Source organism: Strix aluco, chromosome 7 (genome assembly GCF_031877795.1).
Source record: "Strix aluco isolate bStrAlu1 chromosome 7, bStrAlu1.hap1, whole genome shotgun sequence".
In the NCBI taxonomy this organism is placed as follows: domain Eukaryota; kingdom Metazoa; phylum Chordata; class Aves; order Strigiformes; family Strigidae; genus Strix; species Strix aluco.
The window spans coordinates 21,637,984-21,655,267 of NC_133937.1; the positions used below are offsets into that span (position 1 = coordinate 21,637,984).

The 17,284-nt window shown below is 35.8% G+C and overlaps 1 protein-coding gene across 10 annotated transcripts in view; it reads right to left on the minus strand.

Moving 5' to 3' along the window:
• The window catches only part of ERCC6 (ERCC excision repair 6, chromatin remodeling factor), a 49,978-nt gene that overhangs the window by 29,011 nt on the left and 3,683 nt on the right, over positions 1 to 17,284 (minus strand). For 8 of the 10 annotated variants that reach the window (XM_074830861.1, XM_074830860.1, XM_074830858.1 and 5 more), the window contains 4 exons: positions 16,770 to 16,890; positions 14,292 to 14,400; positions 11,731 to 12,454; positions 2,411 to 2,536 (listed from right to left, as the gene is read on the minus strand). In XM_074830861.1, coding sequence (XP_074686962.1) covers positions 2,411 to 2,536; positions 11,731 to 12,454; positions 14,292 to 14,400; positions 16,770 to 16,890 — 1,080 coding nt within the window. Of the gene's footprint in view, positions 1 to 2,410; positions 2,537 to 11,730; positions 12,455 to 14,291; positions 14,401 to 15,253; positions 16,579 to 16,769; positions 16,891 to 17,284 lie in introns of those variants that run through there. The other 2 variants (XM_074830866.1, XM_074830867.1) reach the window with 2 other exon arrangements.

Consider the following 17,284-nt stretch of genomic DNA (forward strand, 5'->3'; position numbering starts at 1 on the left):
AAAGACAAAATATTTTCTAACAGAAATACTAAAGAATTAGAGAGAACCTTAATTCCAGTCAGAAACTGCTCCCCCAGATTAATGTCCAGCATGTCTCTTCAGAAGACAATCATTCAGGAACTTCCTGATATTATTTTGTATTATTTCTTAGGATTATAACCACTGCATAAAAGCTAGCTGCATTTATAAGCATTTTTTCCCCTCTCTCCCCTTCTCCTGAGAATGTTTCACAGTCAAGAATTAAGTTTGTGAAAAATTCTGCTCCAAGGTTATGTAAAAATGGAAAAAATGCAGGTGCTTTCTTTGTATAATCATATAAACATGCAATAACTGCAAGTATGCAAAAATTCAAATAAAAAAATCTCCTCCCCCCAATAATTTTTTGTGGTTATATGGAGAGATAATAAATTCTCTTTTATCTTACGTTTTCATTGCACCAATTTTTATGTTTTGTTTTTTACTCAAAAACACTGTAGAAGTAAAATAAAACTGTTGCCTAGTCTTCCAAAATAGTTACGTCTGGACTGTATTGCACGTGAGCAATCATGCTGTGATGCATCCCTCAAAATTCACCACAGTAGCTAGGAGTTTAGCTGCATTGTTTCTGAGACAAAATTGAATTTCAGACTTATCAGGGAAATCACAGACTGAAAGTAAATCATGAAGAAACCTGGTTTCTTGTTTATACAGACAACACTCTCTCAGGCTAAGTGCAGACAGTATAAGGCAATGTTTGTAAGTCAGTCTTGTTCACTGTGTTTGGTTTTGTTCCACAGCAGCACCAATTGTATTCTTGCTGAATGTTCCTCAAAAGCAGACAAGTATATAGGTAAGAAACAGATTGTCCACTTTACCAGGCTTACCAAAGAACGAACTTAGGGATCTATTATTGCAGTGTGAGCTAACTTCTTCGAAATTCAATTCAACTATGGAGGAAGATCTTGTAAGTATCTTCCAGTATATGCTGCTGTACACCTCTTTGGGTCAATATACTTCCATCTTTTGTACTAAACTTGTTCAGAACTCAAAGTTTAATGCCTATTGACTATGGGCCTTCCTACATTGGAGATTTCAGCATTTAAGTTACAAGTCAGACAAATCATTCAACTCAATTGATCTTTCTAACCACTTAAGAAGTTTTGCCAACTGACTCATGCTTGCAGGGATACCCTTCATTAGTGAGGCTGGTATCTCCAAGATTAATTTTTAGTTGTCTGCTTTATTTCAATTCCCTTTGGGTTGCTCAGACCACACATCCATTCTCAGGATGATTATTTCTGCAGTACCTTTGCATAAACAACTGGAGACCACATATTGGCTGTGTATGGTCCTGGCAACCAAGTCATTAATTCAATTCCATTTCAGAGCTAGTGCTTTCCTTCTGAGGAACTGCAGGACAACAGTAATAACTTCTTTGAGGTTAAGACTAAGTGGTCCTGTTAGAAAGGATACCACATGCCCGTTATAAACCAGGGCTTTCTACTACGCTAATTATAATATTTTAGAGAGTTATCTTTTGAAAGAAAAGATGTTTTTCCTGCTGTGCAAAATGTTGCCAACAAAAATAAATTCAAACCTATTATGCATGAAAGTTAAGGGAGAGATTATGGATGAAGTTAACTTGTCAGCTGATAGCTTGTTTGGGCTGCCTTTTGTAAATAGCTTCCTGAAATGAACTTGAAAGTGTCACTGGGCCCCATGGTCTCAAAAAACTGAAACAGAAAGCAGTCATGTCCAAATCTGTAATCCAGCACTAAATAACTAAAGAAAGAGTTGCAAAATGTTTTCTATCTAGTAAAGGAATTAAAAATGCATTCTCCATATTTCAACATTTTACTGGGCAAAACGTTCAAGACTTTTATAATATGAATTATAAATAGTTACTTTGAGTAGACTTTGAGTCGTTATTTAAAGTTGTCTATATTTTTTACTGGCAGAAGATTTCACTCACTCCACCCAACCAGAAACACCTGTATTTCTTGTTTGCATTATCACAACTTGCCAACACTTTATTCTTCAAAGTAAAGATATTCTACCACTCCACGCCTGAATTAAAATCAAGCATTTATCAATAAAAGAAAGCATTTATAAAAATAGACAAGGAGAGTTACTCAATTCATAGTTTAGCTGATATGCATTCACAATATTCAGACCAGCCAATTATCATCATGTAACTGCTTTTGTGCTTGTAATAAATTAGTTTCTCTGAGGTTTGATCCTGAAGCCTTTTTTAAAGAAATAATCCTACAGAAACAAGTGAAGTAAAAGTTGAGGCATCATTCACTGAAGTAAAAGTTACAGCAAAGGGCATCCAGAATCACCATGACTAGTAATATTATTAACAGCATACAGCAACATATTAAATAATTAATTAATTAAACAATATTAAAATAAAGTACATGATACATACTTAAAAAGCTTTTTGAAGAGAAATCCTGGTACTTTGAAACCCTCTTCAAATTCAGTGTCACTTTCTTCAGAAAGTTCCTCAGCTGTTTGATGATCTTTGTCCTTCAAACGTTCTTTTTGCCACCTCCTAGAGTGACACAAGGAGTCAACATTCAATTATTGCATAGAAAAGATACTATATGAAAAACTACACTGAATTTTCAGTCAGATAAAAACCCAACAAAAATGCATTCTCCCATGTCATGATGTAAATAGTAATCCTTTTGAGGAGAGAGTTATGCAGGTAAATGCTCAAAATATCTGACATATTAAAAGGTGCATGCACTCCTGACTAGTTATAAACCATCACTTTTATAGCCAGTTATAATTTTCTATAGACAGAAATACTAATAGAATGAAATCAACAGTTAACACTATCAAAAAATTCTGGCTGCCTTAAATTCCCAAACCTTCATACCCTCTCCCCCTCCCAAATATCAATAAAGCTTAGGTATTCCAAAGCTATTTTATTAATTTAATCAAATACTTAACTTCCTTCACCTGGAGAAATGTGCAGCAGCATATAATCTTATACAGAAGACTCAGTTGGAAACAACATCATCTTTGGAGTGACATGCTCTAAATCGGTTAAGCAGTCATTATTAAGAGAACGATTTTTCTCAGGTTTTGAATTTACAAAGTGATTTGTGGTCTGCAGCCTAATCTTATTTGGTCTCTAGGCAGGTTAGAGAATTACCTTCCTGCCCCATCATTCCCCCCCTTTTGAAAAAAGCACCAAAGGATCAACATCCAAGGGAACTATGGACTTGTGTTTTAGTGACCCAAAAACATCTATCTGTAATAGTAAAGTGTATGCTACTGTTAGCTGAGTATGTACTAATCTATCAAGAGCACTTCACTGACAATTTGGGTTTTGCTGGAATTCTCCCATGAAAGTGCCATTCACTGCAGGCACACTGAATGTGGTGTATAAACTGACAAAATCCCTACAGAAATTGGCAAGCTATAGGACAAATGAAAAACATCCTTATGTTACTCTTCTAGATGCAGCACAAACCCAGCCATATTTCATCTTATAAAAAGGCTGAAGGAGAAGACCTGATAGTCTAGAAGTATCTGAAATATAAAACATGAAGACTAAAATTGTTCAGGTCACAGAGAACTATAAATAGTAGCGGTGGGATGAAAAGAAGCAAATGGAAAATGAAGGCCAAAAGTGAGTTAAGCTGCCGAGCACTGAAATCTACTGCATTAAGCAACAAACAGTCTCCCCAGCTAGATGCTGGAAAACTCATCTGTCCAGTCTTTTAACTCTACATTGAACAAACCCTGGAGAATGCACTCTAGAACAGTCTTGCAACAACTGGATGGAGGAGGACTTAACAGGATGCAACAGCTTTTCAGCACACCTCCAGTTTCTGAATGACAAACATTACAGGCAGGTGAATAGAACATTTCCCTCCTGGTAACGTTTTACCATTTACCCATTACACAAACAGCTTCTTGTTAGCTTAGGTTGCCTCTGTAGCAGCCAAAACTATGGCAGGATAATAGATTAACAGTTCTAAAAAACAAACAAAAAACCCTAACCAACCCCCTTCCTCAAAACGCACCCCATATTCAGGGGAAAAAGGATTTCTGAACTATTTAAAAATGTGAGGAAATTAATATTTTCCTCTTTTATTAAATTTTTAAAATGATTTATCCTGATTTTTCTGTAAAGTTCTGCATTGCTTTTAAGCATTCGAAGATAAACTGCATCTAGGGGTTGACATGCAAACCATATTTTATTTCCAGCCTTGCTATGCACAGTCCAGTGTGCTTTAAAGTTATGGGCTGAGAGTCTTATGTTTTCAAAGCTACTAGCCCAATTTTATCCATCAGGAAAAAGAAGCATAATCATAAAAATATTAGTTAATTTCTGGTCCAAAGTTGTCAATATCATCAGCTATGGAAACATAACTTAAACAGTTTCATTATATCCTGACCTAATTAGCCAAAAGGAGGGGGACAGAAGTCACTGTTAAAATTTTTCTGAAACACCTGCTCACAAGACAGCTAGTATCCCTGATATTTTGCACTTCCAACCTGGCAAACAAGCCAGAAGACATGATAAAACATCTCAAGTGTTGCTCCATCTTTAAGACTTCAGCCATGCTGCTATCTAGATAGTCATGTTAAGAGCAGACAACTGGTGCAATGTCATGTACAGTACCATAACTCCTTCCAATGTGGTATGAGAAGTGCCTTCTCCACTAGAGAAAAATCCTGTTAGCTAAAACTGTTTAAAATCAAATTTGATTCAAGTTTTCTATGTTAAACACGAAAATAACGAGGCAATGAAGGTCAAGTGTTCCCCTCGTATTTTTTAACTACATAAGCAGTTCTGAGGGCAATTAAACCAATGACTGTCTTCCTAAGGACACCACTCTGCATTCTCTGGTATGAAATACTGTGAAAAAACTAAGAGAGACACTTGCTGTTAGGTCATTCAAAATCATCTTCCACAGCATCTGCAAACTCATAACAAGACTTAAGCTCAAGCTGTGTTTTCTCCAGTGGCAGCATTAATAGAGTTCCTCTTGTTTTCCTGAGCACTTACTTCAGTGAAACTTGTTGGAACTTCCACTTAAAAGATTTCTGTGTTTCTGGCAAATTTGTTTAAAAAAAACTTGGGTTAGGAACCAGAGAACAGGTAAGAAGTTTAACACTTCATATACAAACAACACAGTCATATATCATTTCTCATGAAACAAAGATAATTAATGGCAGGTTTCTAGACCAGTACCTTTTGAGAAAATACTTACAGTCTGCCTTTATGGAACCAGTCACAAACTTGGAACTGTGGCATTGTTTTATCAAGTGGAAATAATACCACCATCTCCAAATATACACAAGTTACTATAACTGCCAAAACCAATTACACTGAAAAACAAAGACACAGTGCTGGACAGGTTTAGAGAGCCAGCTTCATTAGAATATATTTTGATCTCTTAAGTCAGGAAGTTTTCAGAAGCAAAAATCATGATGGAGAGAAAAAGCAGCATATGCAGGGGAAAAAACCCAAGATGGACAAAGATGGTCTTCAGTTTTCTGATTAAAAACTGATTGAGTTGCTAATGTTTATTATTGGATTGTTCTTATTTCATTATAAGAAATTAGGTATCCAGTTAAGTAGTAAAAAAAGAACTGACTAAAAATATATAAGTGTCAAAGCTTTCCCCACAGATACTTTCATATATCTATCCTAACACAGGAATGGAAATCTCCATCTTAGACTAGCAGTCTGTTAAATGTTTGATGTAGGAAAATAACATTCATGCTCTGGGGTCTAGCAGACAGATATGATACATTCTAGAGGCACAGCATAAAATGCATTTATTTTTGTTCAGTACTACAGTATTCTGCTATCAGGCACTGATGGTCAATTATTCTTCTGAGATCCAGGAAAAGATCAACAAATCAAATTGACAAATGCTGACAGTGTCATTACTGAAACTGAGACATGTCAGAACTGGATTATTTCATCTGATTGGGTTATGACAAGACTCAAACCAAGGAACAAAACTCCTACTTACCACACTAAAATCAAAACAATTGTAGATTACAAAGCTTCTGAACTGACAGCTAGGTATACAATCCATATTAAACTCAAGCAGGGCAATAATTTGTATGAGTGTATGCTTCTATATTTCAATCTGAATTGCCACTAGCCAACACTGGAGCTTCAGTCTCCCCTGGGAAGAAACAGATTGCCCTCTAGTGTACATTAGAAAAAGTGATCCAGAAACAACCAAGAAGAAACGTTTCTGAGATTAGCTCGTAGCTGTCCAGGAATTTAGGCACTTCACCTTAATATAACTACTATATTGTCTGTAAGAAGTGTGATCAATGTTGAGATTTCTCTTAATATTATTAGATACCTAGAAAACATGTACAGCTAGAATTTGAACTAATAAACCCTGTACTTAACTTTCCTAAAGTAAAGTTTATTTCATACACACTGTGTCTGTTGCTTTACTGAAGTGTATAATTACATCAAGTTCTAGTATTGAAAGCTCTGGTACTACATCTCTTCCAAAGGTCTGGAAGTTTTTTTGCCCCCAATTACCAGTTCAAAGAAAAAGCAGCAGTTTGTTGTTACCACTAACAACTTCCAAAGTTTGAAGAAGCTATTTAGTTTTTGAAAGGCTGCAAACTTAATGTAAGATATTGTATTATGATATCCTACCCTGAAACGCCATTATTTTATTTAAAAAAGTGTAAATATCTAAGTGGCTGAAACAATGGGAGGACAAATGCTATTTGCTAGACCAGATCAGTCAAGTCAGTTGGTCAGTCTGGTCTTGCACCTTTCCCCAGAAATCAAACTTTGGAGGGAGAAACAACTGTAGCTCATATTTGACCAAACTACACAGTAACATATTGGCCATTTGGTCAATACATTCCTTATGCACCTCACTTAAACATCATCAGTATGCCTAAACAATCAGAAAATACAGGTTTTACTATATCACCAAGGTCTCTTGAAAATAAAAGCATGACCTTTGAGAAATCTATTTTATGCTGTCCATGGTCACTGACATAAATACAATTTTATCCTGAAAGTGCAGTATGAAAGCCATATATCATACAATTAAATCTTTCTCAGATTCTAAGCCCGCTTCCCACTTATTGCAATACCCTAGAAAGAAATTCTGCATCCAAAACAGTAATGAGCACATTTGAAAAAAAAAAAAATACAGTCAGGAACCAAGCTGAGTGTCTAATATAGTTTGCATTTGTGAAGCACAAAATGTTTTCTATTTTATACAGCTAAGAATCCCTTACAGATTATTCTAATTTGCTAAATTGAAGCATTGAGCATTACTTTTCTGATCTAACTTTTTATGGTCTATATGGGTGGATTTAATTGGTATGTCCTAACAGATGAAATACATGCATTTAGTACCACAAGTCTCCATAAGTAAATTAAGACTGATGTAGACAATTACACACTTGAGCTTAGAATGAAAGGTGTACTCAGCAAATGAGCCAAAATATATCTTCATTTGTGTCTTGGCTGTGTCATTTTAAAGAGCAGTTAGGATGCTCTAAGAAAGTATCTTTCAGGAAAGGTAATATTTAATCCTTTTTTTAATTTATAACTCTGAAATATCAAGAGATTCAGTCACTCAGATCCTTCAAAGAGAGCTAGCACCTGAAAACTGATCTGATAAAACCAACTTATTTTTAAGCAAATTTTCTTTTTTGTTTGATTCTTTGTATCAACTGCTTTGTGCACTGATAGTCACAACTTCCAGCTACTCAGCTGCTGGGATGTTGCTTGGGAGACACAGAAAGAAGTAGCTTTCCCAGCCTTGCCTCTGAGCACTTGACAGCAACTGAAGAATTCAAATAACTGTACTCCATAAACTATACAGAATACACAAGAAAACACATATCTCCCATATCATGACATCTCCTGTAACATGGCATGTAATTCCTTCTTCGAAACACCAGGCAGATCATACTGAAAACTGCTATGGGCATAGTGACTGCAAGACTGCTAATTTTTTGTTCTGTTTTGACTCCAAGCTACTACCTTATGTAGATACTGTATTAGTGATGTCAATAATGTAAACACATTAACTACGTATATTATAAGCAGCAAAAATTACTTGGTTATACTTATGCTTTGCATTTTAATACATTCAAAGGAAAACTTTGATTAATATGCAAAAAAAAATAATCTTAAGTTGCAGTTTCCATATCTGCAGTGTCTTGAGAATAATACAAGAAAATCATTCAGCAGTTTTCTTGTTGAGAACAAAAAGAGGTTTCCTATGCATTTAATCTGCATACAAACTTATTTTTATTTTGTGATCTGAGGCAAAAGAAGCTGAGAATAGGTGCATTTTCACCCATTCCTCAGTATTTAAAGAAAGTGGCTCTGCCATGACCTGACCATTCCACCAGGCAGGAGGCAACATGTTAAGATTCCACCAGCACCAATTCTGAATGCTTCTAGATCAAGATGGACACTGTTGACTACAACAAAATATACATCGATAACATACCTGTTGATGGGGATCAAGTTTCTGAGATCTTCAGCACCATCCCAGAGTCTGATTATCTAATCCTCCAGGTTCAGCTGGTAATAGCCAGTACAAAGAACAGTTGGGAATGATGATATGCTACTTTTCACTGAATCTTGAACTTTTTAGCTGTTGACAGTATCCTACTTATTTACCTTACTCTCCATAACCCTGATGTTCCTTGCTACTGTTCATTATTCTTGCACCTTAGATGTTAACCTTTTCAGAATAGATTTTTCCCCTGCCTGTCTGCACAGCAACATGTCTCTAGTAACTAGAGAAAGACAAGACCCATGCAAGAGAAGAGAACTGAAATTACTGAGAGCGCAAGCTGAATTCTGTATTGCTAACTTTTACTTTTTCATGTTCCACTGATCACATCTTGCTTTGAGTGACTAGGCCAACCACTGCAAGTAGCCTTTAAAAGAGCCAGGTGCTCTCCCGCCTGCCCTGTTTACTGCACATAACAGCAGCTCCTGTTCAGAAAACAGTCTCTTGTTCTAGAGATATTCTGCAGTCCTGCAGTTAGCTAATTATCATGCTTTAACAACATCATCGTAGTTTCCCCTTGACACAGACCAATCTCTTCAAGTCCCATCTCTGAAAAGTTTTAATGTTAAGGAAACTCATTTTCAATCTTTAAAAGTGTAGGACTGTATTCAGCGCCAAGCACAAGACTAGATGTTCAGAAGACTAAAGTAATCCTAAAGGGTTTTCCTCTGCCTCTCTCAGGGGTAAAATATACCATAATCTCACCCATTTGTTTGCATTCAAAAGTAAAACTGACATGAAACAAGACATAAATGCAAGCAAATGACAGCATTTCTATAGCATTCTTAATATGTTTCTTAATTCACTACATTTTATTTTCTCATGGCATTTCCCATAATGAAGATTACCTGGGGGTGTCAGCATAAAAACGTCAATGTGGACAGCTGCAGCTTAACAGCCACAATAACTGTAGCTATGAAATTTTTAAGAGATGTAGTGTTTTGGTAGCAATTACAGTTATTGATATTTCTAAAATTCATTTAGGCTTTTATTGTAACTTTAGTAACCAAAAGAAATGTAGTCTATGATATGACTTTGCTAAGGATAAATTGTCACAATCTTAACGTTATTAAAAAACGTGTTTGAATGAATTTAAACTGTGAGTCATATTAAAACTTTCAATCAAAATAAATTACTCTTGATGAAAACACTGAATTAAAAATGATTTAATATTGGTCTAATTTAAATGTGAAGAATACAGTTTTATTCAATAAAATAGTAAATATTTTACCAATTAAGTACAATTAATTTTTGTTAATGCATCCAATAAAAAAACATATTTCTTTTTGACCCTTTGGATGTTGTTCAGATTAGCCTCTTGCCAAAATCTGCTATTCAAGAGCAATAAACTACGCTTTAAGTCTGAAAAGCAGCATCCTGGGATTGCAAATCTATTGCCTTATATCAGTTCCTGATATGCCTCTGCAACCTGGGATGTGCAAGTGAAGTTGGGCTTTTCCTACCTGAGGTTTTGTTACCAGTAACTCTACAACTGTGAGTACCTCTGCTATCAGAAGAGACCTCTTTCTCCACAGCAACTCAGGCTCTCACCACAGGAAGAGATGGTGTTTATACCTCTACTTCCTGACCCTTTCTCTGACACAGCTTCATTTAAATCAGTAAGATTTTATATTTCTATAGAAGTGTAAAATTCAAGTCTCCCAAACGCTAACCAAGTTCCTATGCTAGGCCTTACCACTACATCAACCACCCTTCACTGACAGCTCTAATACATACTCTTCCTTTCACTCTAGAGCAGCTGTCTTCAAGTTGAAATCCATCATTTTCTAGAGGACTATAAAACTACTTGAAGGACATTCACTGAAAGTAATTAGTTACAAGTAGCATGCTATCAACAAGCTGAAGTTCATTACATGAAGCTCAACCCTTACAGGAGAAAAGAGACAACATGCCAGTGGTTACAGAACAACTAAAACAAAACAACCATTTTAGTGATCTTGATCTTTTGAATCCCAGTATGTCCAGAAATGTCTCTAACTTCACTGGCATGTCTAGTTAACATTGTAACAGCCTAACAAATTACATGTCACTTTGTTGCCCCTTCAAAATGTTTTCCAGACAGTTGTGAAAACAGAAATGTTGCTCAGTCTTAATGTTAGGAGCTCAACAGCTATGCTATCAGTAGAGAAAACATCTCAACAGCACACTGTAGCTACAGGAAGATCATTGACACCCAAGTTGTATAAACTGCATAAATCACAGATTAGCACAAGGTGTTTCAGCTACCATTTTCATTCTTAGCTGTGTTCCCCCACCTAACATACTAGATACTCCTTAGAAACCTCAGTTTACAACCTTAGGTCATAATAGCAACAGAAAACACCACTGCCACCACCACTGTCACTATCTCTTTAGATGAGGATGTTGTTACCCTCACTCTCATCAAGAACAAAGAGGAAAATCACTGTCAAACATAGCAGCTCTTCTTAGACTTGACTAACAGCAGTATAAATGTCCAGTCTTCATTACTTATGTCTTCTAATGTCAGTTATGCAAGAGATATCATGTGCTAATAATCAAGTAATATAGATATTGTCCTTTCCAGTGTAAATTTTTTACAAGTTTAAATTCAAAAGACCCTTTTAATATTGATTTTCAAATAAACCTGTTAGCCATATAAACTATATGTAATTGCCTCGGATTTCAATAAACTAATATATTCTACAAAAATAGTATGTAACTATAATTTATTCAAATGATTTCTTCTTGACTAGCAGTTAATTATTTAAAGCTGAAAACTAAGCATCTCACCCCATCCCAAACCAAAGATTTCTCTCTCAGTGGAAAAGTGCCACCCCTCTGAAGAGGGAGGGCATTGTCTGCACTGTAATTTTGCCTATGAAACAGAAGACAATCTTTTTTTTTTAAAAAAGGTAAGCCTAAGATCTACACACAACAGCAGTACTTAAGTATAAAGCTGCCAAGTAATACGTTGTTGCAAAAAACCACACACTGATAGACAAATAGCTTACTACTGAAGGACCTGTAACAATCAGAAAAGTCTAACAGCAAAGTCTTTGTAATTAAGAGGTATGTATGATTCCTTTTGGAAGGATATGATCATTCTGACTCTCGTTTTCCTTACTTCAGTTTCTAGCAGTGTATTACAGACATTGCCCTTTGCATGTTCAATATCATTTGTTAGTTACTAATAAAAATGTCTAAGACTAACCTTAGTCTCTGTTTATAATAGTCTTCATCTCCATCATCTCTCCACCTCTTTACTTTGCGCTTCCCCAGTATATGTTCTTCTTCCTCAGAGCTTGGAAAGAAGTCAGTATCGTCTTCAGCTTCTTTAAAATCTCTCTTCACCAAATATTTTCTTTTTCTTGACAAATTCCTGAGTTCATAATCGGAATCATTTTCAGCATGAGAAGATGCCTGCTCTTCCTCCTCCTCTGCTGCTTCTGGATCAAAGAGCTCCTCATCAGGTACATACTCAGACTCTCCACTATCATCCTCCTGTTCATGCCTGAACTTCTTGGCCTCGAGGTATTTCTTTTCTTTTGGAATCTCTGCTTTTGACTGAATCTGGAGGGCATGCTTCTGGAGTTTTCTCATGTGTTTTTTTAAGCGTTTATCTGTTTTTGACAGGGCTTTACCCCTTTTTTCCTTTGTAGATGTGGGAGCTATGCACTGAGCATTTTTGGCTTGTGCTTTCTTCTTTGCTCCTTTGTGAATGGATAACTTTTTTCTTTCAGATGACAGCTTAGCTTGGTCTGCTAAGTACTTCTCAAAATCAGATGCTTCATTTAGCATTAATCGTGGTGTCTTTCTCTCTGGCTTCTGAGATATTTTAGTTCCAAATGGAGTCATCTGGCCAGTACGAATAAGCTCTTCCCACTCTGTTTCCTGAACAGGCATAAGCATACTGCCAAGACATGATGGACCAGGTTCTACAACAAAAATCAGAACATCCAGCATGCCTTTAACCCCTTCTGAATAACTCAAACACAGGAACAAAGGTGTTTTGGTGGTCCTTCCCCCAAGCTTTATATGCTTTCAGTTCAGTCTTTATACACAACTTAAAGTCCAAATTATCATCACCACACATAAAAGTTCAAAAAAGGCAAAACTCAACAAAACAGAAGGCTAAAAAAGTCAGACTAACTTTTACTTCAAAACTACTTCTCAAACTTAATATAGGAAACATTACAGATACTATCAAAACACAAATACTTCTGAAACAACACACAGCAGCAAGAACTACCATGAAATTACAGTTCCCCATGGCACATCAACTCTAATGTGCTCCCTATGCTGTCAAGTTAACCCATGTCACCATGTTTGGTGCAAGAAACCACTATGTTCCCATATGCAGCAACATCGTTCATTTCTATTTTATTATTGATTTTTTCAGCCCTACTCATAAGCTTGAAATTTGACATTTCTACACCTGGACAGACACAATTCTTACAAAAACACAAAAAAGACTGTCTTCTCACATGCTTCAGAAAAAAGAAAGCAAAATCCATCTTCTTACTCTACAATACTAATATTAGGATTATGACTTTAAAAGTCAGACTGGCTTCACAGCACGCTGCCATAAAAGAGCACTTCAGTTATACTGCATACACAGTTACTCTACATATTAACAACTATAATTGGCTTGAAACCAAAGAGAGGGAAAAGCTTTGAATTTAGGAAGGTGAAGAGGAATTCCAGCCTGAAATCTATTATTAGGGTCCAAAATTTCAAAATAGCTGTACCAGAACTGCCACCACAGCATGCTACTGTATATGGTCCCATTTAAAGCACTGTATTTATCACCAAAACATGTTTAACAAGTAACAATGATGCATCAGACATGAAACTTCTCCCTCTCCACCCCCTCAGTTTCTCAGACCACTGAAATTGCTCAACTATGTTTCTTCTGTCTTGGGCTCCATACACCTCCTAGTTACATTTCATCACGCTGGGTGCCTGAGTTTTACTGCATGAACTCATTCAAAGAAAAAGGATTAAAGATGCTTTTCTACTAGGAAATGTTTACTGAGGTTTTGACTCCTCTAAGTTTTGTTGAATCAGGAAGAGAAACATGAGCTCTGTGAGATCTCTAGCCACATCTGCAATGGACAAATAGCACAAAGAGTTTACACCTCTGCAAACAACAATACAAGCCAAAGGTGACACGCAGATGTCAATAGGGTCCAAACTTGCCCTGCAGATTAGTGATTGTGGTCAAGACACAACCAAGCTGGAGTTACAAAATCCAAGATCAGTTTGCAGACAGCAGTGAGAAAGAACACTTCATGAAACACAGAGAACAAATATCCTGCTTTAGAAGAAGCCTTATTTATTAAAATCACAGTGCAGCCTGAAAAACAGAAGCACTCTTCCCTTCCATTTCTAGTGATACTTCCCAACAGTAAGAAAAACCAATTTCGTTAATGCTGATTGATAGCATCCAGCATATAAAATGTAATTCAGTCATGATGTTAGTCATCTTTATCAAATTAGCTGTGAAAAAATGTTAGGATTTCCAATTTATTAAGCCCAATACTCTAATGTGCCTCAGTCATCCCTTCTGAGCTGAACACGGATTAACATTCATTTTTTAAAACTTCCCACATGAATATGACAAGATCTGCAATTCTGCAGGTGCAGAGAGTAAGTGCTCTTAACCCTCTCTTTGAAAGCAAACCACTGAAATTTATTTCTTTATTGGCAAAGATCTTGCAAACTAGCTTCAAACAAAAAAAGGAACAGAATTTTCATAGCCTTCTCTCATACCTTCATCTTCCTCGAACTCAATCTCATTTACTTTATCAAGAATCTCTGTTCCACCAAGAATTGCTTGGAGACGCTTTTGTTTTGCTTTGATCTTCTTCAGCTGTTGCTCCTTGAATAACAAGTAGATACATAATTTAATTTTTAATCTGGTTCATAAACTTACTATCATTTTAAACAAGACTTAAATTACTACATTTGCAGTATTTTCCACCAAAATCTCATATTCAAATGTTCATAGTATTGCATTTGAAACAAAAAAAGTGTTACTACAGTATCTGTAGGGCTCCAACCCACAGAACACATACAATTTTGTGCATACAATCATTTTACGATGTGTACAGTAGGATCAGACTGTTTATACACACAATTTCACATGCACATTACGCATTTTTATGTATATCTTCTCAGATAATTTTATGAATGTGTTGATTCTAGTGAAGGAAGACCGGATTAGTGAGATGCACAGAGAACACCAGAAGATTTGTTCATGATTTGCAAGACTAGGTTAATGGTTAGCAAGCCACTAAAAGCAGCTATAAGATTTAATAAGATTTATTTATCATCCCAGAAGTTTTGGAATGTTTTGTTAGAAAGAAACTAAAACGGTAAATCAGTCCATCATCCTAATATATATTTGTACACAGTTAATTCAGGAGTGGTCATAGCTAATTTAACAGCAAAAGCTACAAAGTGAAATGACTTTAAAAAGTAAGTGAAAAAATCAACACTACAGATGCTATAACAAGTATAGTTCATTACTGCTATGAGAATAATTCACAGCTAGGTCTTCTGTTACACCTTTTATCTGACTGTAATACTCAACTGTGTATCTACTGATGACGCGATTCCTTGGTGTTGCTAACTTTCATTTATGAAACAAGAAATTCCAACCAGTAAAACAAAGACATAGGCAACGTAACTTTCCCCATTTGTAACTCCATTCTTTGGAAATATTTCCTTACCTAGAGAGGCACATACTTCAGTAAAAATAAAGTTCATGGCAAAATGAGCACATTTTTTTTTCTTTTTTGGTGAAGAATGGTTCACTAGTCTTCATGTAGAACTTTTCAAACCACAAAGGATAAGCATATTCACATATGGTATGACACCTTATCTTCTGTGCATGCCCTATTATCCTTGCTACCAGAGAACTTTGTATCATAAAAGACTCCCTGTATGACAGTCCTAAGGAAGTAGCTGTCCTGTACCAGTCATTAATTTCCCATTTGTCTCAATAACAGATGAATTCGGTCATCTTTAACCATTTTTTTTAAAATACTACAAAAAGAAGAGATGAAAAGGCACTTCTCCATGCAAAAAGTAGGTTGACACCAGCTTTAAATACATTGCCTGCCTTCAAATAGCCTCCAAAACACTCCTGAGGTTATTAGGACCACTTTTACAGATTATAGTTTTCATACAGGGATTTATTCTTACACTTCAAGGACTATTAGAGATGGGTAACAATGAACTCTCAATGAGGTTTAAGCTTTCCCTGCAACTAACACTTGTGTAAATTACTTCAAATAATATGAAACCAAGCAAAATAGTGTCCAATTACATGATCACTATTCAGTGGTAAATCTGGTTTAATGCATTTCTTCCCACTACTTCCAGCTACTTGTTCTTAGTCCTGTGCCGCTGCTCAGTATTGTGCCCCTCACTCTCTTAAATGGCCAAATTGTGAGCACAGTGTTATCCAAGCTGCTGAAATGATCAAGGTTAAAAAACAAACAACCGACTCAGTGGCAAATAGCCTGAGATTGGGAAGAAGTGTCTGAGGGCAAAGGACAATAAGTTTTTCAGTCAGGGTTATCATTAGAGAAAACATTAGGGTGAATTTCCACAGACAGTGAGCGGATCAAAGTGCTACATTCCTGACCAGGAGAAGTTTCCCTTTTTTCAAATCTCCTTCCTATTCACAGCTGTAGAGGTCTAGTGCTTACACCACCCTGATGCCTGCTAGATTGCTCTACAAACGCCTTTAATGTACTACGCTGGCAGAAAAAAGCTAGAGCAGTTTTTGCCAAGTCAATGAGTTAAAATGGCTCACAAAATGGAATGATGTGTACTGGGTACAAGAAAGATACAGACAGTGAAAGAGGATTAAGGAAAGGAAGGTAGTGAATGAAGACCAGGAGAGATGAGATTTAGGTCAACTATTGAATCATGACCTAACAATGGTTTGCTAATTCTCCAAATACTACTGGGAGGGATTTAATTAAATTAATGCAAATCAGTCTTCCGAGCAGGTCCTGGAACTTGAGTTTTACAGCATGTTCTGAAGCTTAGAATAAAAAAAAAAAAAAAAAAAAAAAAAAAATCAGCTCTCTCATCTTTAAACTAGTTATTTCCATTTTTTGATAGAAAATTAAACCCTTTAAAAAGGGAAGGAACAGCAATTGAACACATAATGCAAACCTTAAACCAAAGCAGAAGCTAAGTATTGTCAGCAGGAAATTAATGTAATCCAATCACCTTGTTATATTTTTGCCGTTTTACAGAATCTAGTTTTCTGTTTATATCTTTGCTGTTGGCAGCTTGGGGTGAAAGTTGTTCAATAATTTTATCTATTTGTTTCAGAGACGTTGTACATGATCTGAAAAAGCAAGAAGATTGCAATGTACAAGTCAACTCTAGAAAGAAAAATAGCACATTCTCAATTCAGACAATTTAGAAATTCCAGGAGATTTAAGGTAAGATTTAAAAAGGAATAAAGGTAAGTTTCTAAATAAGCATCTTATATTTAAACAACACTGGAAATACTAAACACTTTAAGAAGTTGTGCATCATAAAATATTTTTAAACAAAATTTTGTTAATACTAAATTCCAAAGGCAAGGAAATTGAACTAACTGTTGCAATATTTAGCACTCAAAAGTTACAAGTCTGATGATGATAATAAGTAATGGTAGTTGCTTTTATTATTCAAAGGTAAACAAAATGCAAAACAAAAATCTAAATGGGAAATCCCACGTTTTCATCCTCTAAAAC